We start from the raw sequence: 10,509 nt of genomic DNA, 5'->3' as shown, positions 1-10,509 counted from the left end.
ACACACACACACACACACACACACACACACACACACACACAACCATCTCCCAACAGAATCACACAAGGGTCAGAACTTCAGCAAGTGCGTTTGATGAGACACAGTTTAGCCCACATTGTCCTTTTATAGTTTATCTGAGTCTTCATTTTAGCTCGGCAGATCAGGGCGATAGGACATCTTTGCATATGTCATCAAACCACAGTGAAGTCACTCACATTGTAGAGGTCCCATGTTATGATTTCTGCCATACTGTATTAGATGGTGTTAGTTTAGAGCTTAAAGTCTTCCAACATCCCATGTGATGAGGGCTTTGTCCCCAGCCTTTGGCATTGGAGAGGGGATAGGACCTTTAGAGCAGGGGTTCTCTGCCTTCCTAATGCTGCAGCCCTTTAATAACATTCTTCATGTTGTAGTGGCCCCCAACATAAAATTATTTTCATTGTTATGTTAAGCCCACTGGGCAAGTATAAGGCCACTATGAAAATTTTGAGCCACATTTGAAACAAACTTTAGTTAAATACTGGCCAAGATGATGGACTTTGGCCAGGTCCATTCTGTAGATCCCAGAAAATGTCATGAGCTATGTTGGCCAGGTGCTCATACAGGCCAGTCCACATGGCTACACACTACCTATATCCGTCCAGTTGAGGCCGAGCATGTGTCCTGATGTGCCTTCTGCCTGCAAACCTCTTGTCTAGGTGTGATCAAGCACATTGGGTGCACTTGAGTTCAGCAAACGTGTTTAGAGAAGTAGAAACGTGTGGTTTGTTATCTTATATGAACAACAGCCCCAGCATCTCAGGAAGTACCTGTCCTTGGGCTAGGGATTCACAGGTAAGAGGGATTTTGTTTTATGGATCCCTTAGGCACAGTAATTCAAACTGAAAACATGACTTTGGCCAAATGGTGGTGGCACGTGCCTTTTATCCCAGCACTTGGGAGGCAGAGGCAGGTGGAACTCTCTGAGTTTGAGGCCAGCCTGGTCTATAAAGCTAGTTCCAGGACAGCTAAGGTTAAACAAATAAACCCGGACCCTCCCCCCAAATCCTTAATTTGGGGGTCTGATAGCTATTTCATAACTATAATTTTGTACTGTTATTAATACTGATGTACATATCTGTGTCTTCTGATGGTCTTAGATGATCTCTGTGAAAGAGTTGTTTAGCTCCAAAGGGGTCTGGACCCACATATTGAGAACAACTGCTTTAGGAGCTAAGGCCTAGTGGGAAGAAGTGAAGGCATGGCCTTAATGGAAATGCCCTTCCCCACTGTGTTTGCCTCCCAGCCATCTCGAGGTACCATCTGCCTGCCCTCAGCGCCATAATGCCCTGCTTTAATACAGCCCAAAAGCGGCATAGGCAGCGGACTGTGCGAGGACACCATGCGATCAGGAGTCCCTCTGTCCCTGAGTGGAGGTCTCAGGCATTTTGTCACAGCAACAGAAAGCTAAGGAAGCAGATGATGAGTCCCTGGGGTGTGCCCAAGTATAAGATGCCACATCTCCATCTGGGGAGATCTTTTATACTCATGTTTCAAAACCTCCAAATAAATAGTCGGTTAAGTAAATGTATAGAAGAAATTATAGTACGGCATAGAGCTAACCAGAGTGTTCTCCTCCTCCCAGTAGGTGGTTAAAAACACTACATCTGTGTAAATACAGAGCTATCTAATTGCAGTCTTACACCCATCTGTGAGACAGTCCTTTTTCTAAATAGAAAAAAGTCAGAAAAGATAACTAAGTTTCCAAGCCTCATAGAAGCCATTGGTGAGTGCTTGCCAGATACCATGTAGACTACACAAAACAGGTAAGCGTTGGTTCAATTTTGTCCTCTGCTGGGACGCCTACAACATCAGCATCTGGTAAATGTTCATCAGACTAAAGGTGTCAGTGGCAGGCTCAGAAGAGAAGCTTCTAGTAGCTGGTGCAGGAGCATGAGGGGGCAAAACCATTGAATCTTCTTCCTCCAGTGAACCAAAACACAATCCCAGGTCCATTAAGGCCTACAATTTAAAGCTCTTAGCACACCATAGAGGGTGGTATCCTTATGGTATCTAGATGGGGTCAGGGGCTAGTGAAAAGGATGAAGGATTTTACTAGTACAGCATCCTCAGGTAGGTGGGGGCTGCAGCCCAGTCAGTGACAGGGAGGTACCCCAGGGACACAAAGGGATAATTTGAAACAGGTACAAATGGTACCTAGAAATATATATGTGTGTGTGTGTGTGTATATATATATATATATATATATATATATATATATATATATATATATATATATATATTTAAAGATATCTTTATTAACAACAGTGCTTACAACAATGTAGTGAATCTTTTAGGAACACATTGATTAAGGGTGAGATTTGAGGTTTTTCATTACCTCTTTTTCTTTTTAAAGATTTATTTATTTATTATATGTAAGTACACTGTAGTTGTCTTCAGACACACCAGAAGTGGGCGTCAGATCTCATTACAGACGGTTGTGAGCCACCATGTGGTTGCTGGGATTTGAACTCAGGACCTTCGGAAGAACAGCCAGTGCTCTTAACTGCTGAGATAACTCTGGTACCTAGAAATATAAAAGAGTTCTCCTTGTTAGTAATTGGAGATGTAGGTAAGGACCATTCTAAGTTTCTATTTTCCACTTACAAAACTGTAAGGACTGAGGAGGCCTTACAATGCCTCTGTCATTGTGGACGTGAATCAGTGAGATTGTTCATGCACCGTTCTGGTATGGATGTAATTCATTGAAAATAAAACCAACTCATGGACTCACAAACAATAGTTTTAGAATTGATCTTAAGTTCCAGGTGACCTTGCATATCCTCCTCTATCCTACCTGGGATTTACCTACAGGTGCTGCTGTATTTATGGACATACAAAACTGGGCGAAGGTCATACCAGCAGTATAATGGCAAAGCACTGACATTCCAGATTCTTATCAGCAAGAAAACAGCTTAAATAGAATGCATGGGTGCAACTGAAAGGAAATAAGTGTAGCAACCACAGGCAGTGGGATTGCTGTAGGAATGATGAAAGACATAGCAGCATGCTGCACACAGCCTGTCGTTCATGGTGTTCACAGACATATACATACATACGTACATACATACATATATGGCAAAACTGAAAAAGTTTTATCACAGATTGAGGACATCTATCTCTTGTATAGGTTGCCTAACATCTGTAAATGCAAGTGCTGTTAGCCAGACATGGTGACACACATGTTGAATCACAGCACTTGGAAGACAGGGTCAGGCAGATCTCTAAGGTAGAGGACAACCTGGTCTGTGTAGTGAATTCCAGGCCAGAAAAAAAGCAAGGAAGGAAGGTTGTCGGCTTTGATTTTTCAAATCCTGCTTTTAATAAAGGTTCTTAAATGCTTTAACCTCCCTTCTAGACCACTACCCACCAGAGGTAGTGAAAAAGAAAGGTTATTAGGATACAGGGGTAAGTGGACCTGTCTAGAAATTGTTCTTTGGAGCAAATCTACTCTGCGTTGTCAGGACATCAGCAGCTCAGTTCAGTAGTCTCAGGATAGCAAACATGAATCAGCAGCAGTGGCACAGCATAGCAGAAACAGCCACAAGTCGGCAGGACCAGCAGGGATGCCAGGAGAAGTTCTCCGCCAAAGTAAAGATCCTTGAAGACTAAGATGGAAGACAATGAAGAGCTAGCTGTGCAAGCCTCTGCTACTGTCCATTGGGTCTATTTATACTCCCTCCAGACATCACATGTCCGCCCATGGGTCTTGCCTCACCATGTTTGACCGTCTTAGCAAAACTCCATGTGAGTCTGTATCAGCTGACATCCCTCTGCCAATTGGCCCAAGTCCACAGAAGCAACAAGAAGCTGCCAGAAAACCACCAGGAGCTTTTTCATGTGTTTCTCTCTGTGGAATCACAACAAATGGAGCTCAGCAACACAATGTAAGGCGAACTAATACATGCATGTCATTAGAAAAGAATCCTTCATCACAAGTCCTTTCATGTACTTGCTTTAGCAAAATATTCTTTCACCTATGTCTGCTTCAACAAAACGCCATTTGACATGACTGACTTTCCAAAGAAACCAGAAGTTTCCACTTCAGAAGGAAGAAAGGAAAGGGGAAAGAAAGGAAGTCTGTGTTCATAATATACGGATATTAAGTATTACATATAACAAGTGTTGTCTCTATCCTATTTCATAAATGATAGGATTTAGTTTGTCCAATTTACATATGTCTACTATAACCATTTGTAGATATCAAATACCGCTTAAGTTTTTAGAATATTAAATGTATACTTTATCCCATCAAAAGAAAAATAGAAATTAACAAGAACCAAAACCGAAAAGGTATATTTCCTTATCCCGTTGGTTAAAAGTAGTAGCCGTCAGAAGCAGCAGTGATGGTGGAGGTCTTGGCACTCACCAGGACTGACAAAGGCTCCTCAATCAGTCACTGATGACTAACAAGGGCCCCACATACGACTCTGTTCAGCTACATTGGTGATAGAAGCATCATTGGTTCATGAGACTAACATAAGACACAACTTGTTTATTGCTCATTTTCAGTTGTTATTTCTTCCTCATTCCCATGACATTTACTGTTTCAGTGAGAGATCCAAGGAAGACGGCCCAGGCAGAGGCTGGAGGGGTGCACCTCAGTCTTTCCACGGGCCCGTGGAGTCTGCCAGAGACTTCAGCATCTTAGTGGCAATCGGGGGTCTGGTTACTGAGTTAGATTTTTGTTCAGTGTCATTTTTGTGGTTGAGTGTTTCAGTGTGCCAATTAGTGAAGGTTTGATTAGACCCAATTCAAAGTCAGTTTCCCTCAGACTATCCTTTTACCTTGTGTGCACTTGTATCACTCACTTTGAGAATATGTGGTTTTCATTTTGATGTAGATTGCAAATGTTACTCTTATGTTCTTGAGTGCCTTCCTGTAGATATGGAAGTGAATCTACCTACCATGGGGACCTACAGTAAGCATGTGCTCAGCCATGGAGTAGCTATGAGTGCCACTCACACTGGCTGATAAGACAGTTCATTGTTCCCAGCTCAGAACCAAATGTTTGCCTCAGCTCAAGGCTAGCTCTCTGCTGTGTATCTCAGCCTCCTAGATCCTTAACAATAAACCCAGCTCTTGCTAGACCCTGTTTACCATACTGCACGTGGTTATGGTCTAGATACTCCCCACCCCCACCAAGCCTTATAATGTCATACTGTCTAGAGACTCCTGTTGCCATGCTCACACCTCAGGACAGACTTCCTGGTGCTATTGGAACAGACTAGACGAGCTCCGGTTAATGACATCCATATGAACGTTGTGATTTGAACTGTTCACCATCCCTGTGGGAGCTGGTACATAGCCAGGTTGTCTCCCTAGACATTTTGGGTTTCTTCCCAGATACCTGCTGCTGGATCCTAGTAATTGCCAAAGCCATCTCAGGAGGGTTTCAACTCCAATCATGCCCACAAACTCACAATTCCACAGAGGCACAAAGGGAGATTATAATGGAAAAAGGAGTCTAACCGTTCTTACCCTCTGCTGAGAATACACTTGTGGAAGGTTGAGTAACGTTGGGAGTATTGTAGCTCTGTGACACCGATTGTTTCGTGGTAGGCAGTGTGAAGTACTGTTTCTGTTCTGAGTCTCACTGATTGAAATGCAGCTCTGTTTACCTCCCTGTCACCAACCATCTCAAATGCCATTTCTAAAACTAAACACCATTCATTAAAAACCTAATCAGTGGGGAAATTTGGAACACTCAGATCTGGATGGCCCAGGTCTTCCATGGAGAAAATGTCCCACAGACAGGAGGCCTGCAAGCTCCAGTGACAGAAGGCTGCCATTGTCCCTCAGCCAAAATGAGTCTTTTGTACCTGCTGAGTCTGTCTGGAGTCACATTTCCTCCCAGAGACCATGAGCTGACCAGCCACCTTAGATACACACCACATATCCTGTGACTTCCTTTGGATTTTTGGATTTGTATTGTCTTGGCTGGGGAATTTTCCAGCCCCCTCCAGGACCTTCTGTCCTTTGGAGGCTAGCAGCTTTCCTTGTGTTTTACTGGGGTGCTGACTCATTTTTCCCAGACACTTGTTCATGTGCAGCCTGCTGTAGTCCCTTGATCTCCCTTGCCAAGTGACAGGAAGGCGCTTTTGAAGTATTGGAGCCTTTTGCTGGAGTTTTATCCAGCTGTCCTTGTTTGGTATTTTGGCAAAAGAGTTTTCTTACCCAGCATTTCTGCAGAGTTCACCCCATTATCTCTCTTCCTGCATCTCAAGTGGAACCAGGGTAACAAATGATAGACAATTAAATCCAGATGTTTTGCAGTAAGAACTGTGCATGGATCATGAAGGCTGCTCAGAGGAGACTATGCACATGTGCCCATTAGCACAGCCTCCCCGGGCTCAGTGCTCTTAGCTCTGAGGCAGGGCAAGGCTAGTCTTCATGGCCTCTTATTTATTTAATATTTCTGTTTTAAATTAGCAGAAGCTCACCAAAGCATAAAAGGAATTAAGTCTTTAATAGGGCCTGCCCCACAATCACCTGTGTTTCATGGCCCAACAGAGATGATGAATGCAGTACATTGGCTTTGGCCTGGGAGTTGATTGTTTGCTTGTGTGCTATTACAACAGAAATAACATGCTTGTTAATTTAAGGAAACATGTGATTTGGAGAAGATAAAGCCTGAAGCCAGGCGATACTTGGAAAAGTCAATTAAAATGGGAAAAAGGAATGGACTCCATCTTCCAGAACATGTAAAAAATGTGAGTTTCTTTCTTTTTATTTTTTATTAATAAGTTTTATAACAAGTATTAATAAGTTGTTCTTTGACAATTTTATTTATGTGTAAGATGCATTCTGATTACTCTCTCACACATATAACCCTCATCTGCCCATCATTTTCTTATTTGAGGAGAAAAAGAAAAAAAATGCAACAAGAACCAACAAGTAGGCAAAGAGATGAGTTTTAATAGGATAGCCCATACTAAAAAAAAATCCATTTATGATACTTGATGCTTTACTTTTCTTCTTTTAAAGATTTATTTTATATGTATGTCTGTGAGCCTAAATGTGTGTGTGCTGATACCTACAGGGCCCAAAAAAGAGATTCTGGTGCCCTGGAGCTACAATTATAGGAGTGGTTGTTAGCTGTCTAGTATGGGTGCTGGGAACTGAACAAGGGTTCTCTGGAAGAGCTGTAAGCACTCTCAACCACTAATTATCTCCCCAACCCCTGATTCAACTATTAAAACTTATGCTAACCTCATTAGTAACTAAACAACTTACAAATCTCACACACACACACACACACACACACACACACACACACACACACACACACACTTTAAAACAGGAACTATATAGTTGTATTTGACGTGGAACTTGCTAAATAGACCAGGCTGTCTTAGAACTCAGAACCTGCCTCTGCCTCTGCCTTTGCTCTTCTGCCTCCACCTCCGCTTCTGCCTCTGCCCCCAGAGAGCCGGGATTACAGATGTGTGTATGGTGTGGTACCAGCAATGGTATGCTTCTTTAATCCCCTCCATGTTTTGTTTATTTTATGTGTATCAGGCTTATTTCCTTTGCTATGTTTTATATTCTTAAAATTTAAATTTCATATTTCAGTGACCGGTTGTATTCTCCCTCTCTTGATCTCACAGAGATAGGTCACTCTTCAGAAACCCTTAATGATAGAGAGTTTGTAAGTCAGCACTTTAAGATAGGATGCCCTGTGACTAATATATACCTCTCACACGAAGAAAGATTAGCCAGTGAAAAGCATTGATCAAACATTTTCTTGTGTAAGGCAAATTAAGGCTTCTAGATTCTGTGATAAACTCAGCCTCTTAATTAACTTCATTCTTCTTGAATAGGAAATATAATTTATGATTTATTTCCAGGCCATTCCTGTAGACTACAACAGAACTGGAAATAAGTTTGACAGACATCCAAACCAGGTTTTATTTGGTGACTGATGCCATCCTGGCAAAAAGTACTGAGGGTGCCATGGAGGCGTCCTTTCTGTCACCTGAGTGCCCTTTGATCACTTTGTTTCCTGGTCATCCAACTGGGTGGCTGATGTCACTTGCTTGACATTTGACTTCCTGGTCCACCCTCTCTTCTCATGGGTGCATGAAATTCTAGTAGTTAAGCTATGATTGGTTGCAGCAAACGGAATCCCATTTAAGCAACTTAAGTCGAAGGATTTTAGAGGCAGGTGGCTTCCTGTATTTTGTCACTGGCCACCTGATTTCTGTTTCTCTTCTCTGTCTTCAGTGATTGTGTTTATCTAAAGCCTTGCTTTTTATTTATTTATTTTTTAAAGCCTACCAATATAAACACTGCCATCCAGACACACCTAGAACTCTGTGTCAGTGTCTCAGTGTCTTCCAGTAGGTCCTTTGCCGAAATCCCACTTTGTGTCCAGCAGATTTCATTACCCAGCATTGTTAGAAGAATGAGGTTGTCGTATATTTTTCTTTTGGTCCTCTATCATCTCCTTGGATCGTCTACGTAGAACCTTTCCAGAATTGTTAGAGAAGTGCCAGGCATGGGCTATGGGAGTCGGTCATTCCTACAGGAAGATGTCCGGTGACCTAATTGGTATAGAGGACATGATTCTGGAATGTCCACTTTCTGGTCCTGTCTGACCTGTGTGGCTGCTGAAGGGTGGGGAAGTGGGGAAGTGGGGAAGAGGGATTGGGAATGCAATGGAGACAATGCTGAGCAGAGGGTAAGTGATAGTAGACAGATTGACAGCAGCTGCTTTGCAGACTGCATTTCTGAGATAAGACAGAATCCTGACTTCATGGCTAACTGAAACATGCTGACTGATAGCAATGAAAAGGCAAGGCTTTTCTGTTGTTAATCCCCTGTCTGTCTTCCTTCTCTTCAGGAAATCAAATCAATGAAGAAGAGAATGAGTGAGTTATGCATTGACTTCAACAAAAACCTCAATGAGGATGACACGTCCCTTGTATTTTCCAAGGCTGAACTTGGTAAAATTGTGTTGTTTTGCTAAATTGAATTATATCACCTCACAGGTTTAAATTAAAATTCAAAGAATTCTTTTAAAACTTGTCTAGTGTCAGGGCTGGCCAGAGGGTCAGCGGTTAAGAGCACAGCTGCTCTTGCCAGGTTTGATTCCCGTCACCTATATGGTTAGTTCTTCTTGGTAAAGTACACTGGCGCTTATTTAACAGCCTTCAAGCCTTGACAGATGTTCTGCCTCTCCATGTCTCCCACACTGTAAGCTAGTCTTTTACTCTGGGGTATTTTATTGTATTGGCTTAATTTTGCCTCCTCTCCATTAAAATGCCATCTGTACAGGTGCCCTGGAACATTTTTGTTTGTTTGTTTCAAATTATTTTCTGAGCCAGCTGGCCCATCACTGCTTCCCCATCCCGACACAGTCCAAATAAGATGGTGCAGTTGTCCTTGTGCCTGAACATCAGTTACCACATCGCATCCAACCCTCCAGCTGCTAAAAGCAGTGTGCCACGCTAAGTAAGCCGGTAATGCGTGGGAAACGGATGCATGAGGAGATGGCTTTTGCAGGTGCTCTTCCTGATGACTTCATTGACAGTCTAGAAAGAACAGGTGAAGACAAGTACAGAGTCACCTTAAAGTATCCCCACTATTTCCCTGTCATGAAGAAATGCTGTGTCCCTGAAACTCGAAGGAAGATGGAAATGGCTTTTCATACCAGGTGCAAACAGGTACCATAAATGTCTTTATTTTGATCTTTTGTTTGTCATTATCAAAGTGGCTCACCAACTGATAGCTCTGTTTGCATGTGCATTGCATTTACTAATTGCATATACGTATGAGAATTTTAGCTTTTCCTTTTCCTCGTCAGTTTGCTTGCTGTGCCACAAGCTAAACTGTTGTAGTAAAAATAGAACAGATAAACACAAACGAGAGGTTGTATTCCTTTCCTGCATTTGAAGGCCAGAGCTCGGAAGGAGTCTCTACCCCCTTAACAAGTTACCACCAAGGTAGGTTCTAGAAATTACTATTTCTCGGCCTGTGGGAAGGAATGGAGAAAGTACAGACCACACATCTTTAAAAACCTGTCTCAAGGAACTGAAACAACAACAAAAGTCCATACACGTAGCATCCAAGGACTCTAGTCATAGTCCATGGACTCAAATGTACTACGTATGTAATTGTATCTGCTGCAAGGGAAGCTGACATACATAGCCTTTAATTGACAACTATTTGCTAGACTTAGAGTTCTATATTAAAGGGTGGGATTAAAAATTGATTCTGAATCAAATAGCCAGCTCCATATTAGTCCTAGCTACCAAAGTAACCATGAATATCAGGCCCCAAGACATCATTTGATGTCTTGGGCTCTAACACCAAGCTCTCTGCCTGCCATTCAGTCATCCCCAGTTGAGTTTCTCATGATGTAGCAGCCTGTCAAAAGGAAGACAAGAAATTAGCCCTCTTTCCCCCCCAACCCACACCCAGTACTAGAATAGGAATACAATAATCATACACAGGAAGGAAGGAAGG

General features: G+C 42.5%; 1 protein-coding gene across 2 annotated transcripts in view; it reads left to right on the top strand.

Moving 5' to 3' along the window:
* Positions 1 to 10,509, top strand: part of Nln (neurolysin) — an 87,638-nt gene that overhangs the window by 40,338 nt on the left and 36,791 nt on the right. For both annotated transcript variants that reach the window (XM_029544064.1, XM_021208260.1), the window contains 3 exons: positions 6,645 to 6,752; positions 8,885 to 8,987; positions 9,547 to 9,707. In XM_029544064.1, coding sequence (XP_029399924.1) covers positions 6,645 to 6,752; positions 8,885 to 8,987; positions 9,547 to 9,707 — 372 coding nt within the window. The remainder of the gene's footprint in view (positions 1 to 6,644; positions 6,753 to 8,884; positions 8,988 to 9,546; positions 9,708 to 10,509) is intronic.

The sequence above is a fragment of the Mus pahari genome, chromosome 11 (assembly GCF_900095145.1).
Source record: "Mus pahari chromosome 11, PAHARI_EIJ_v1.1, whole genome shotgun sequence".
Lineage (NCBI taxonomy): Eukaryota > Metazoa > Chordata > Mammalia > Rodentia > Muridae > Mus > Mus pahari.
This window is presented reverse-complemented; position numbering and strand designations above follow the sequence as displayed.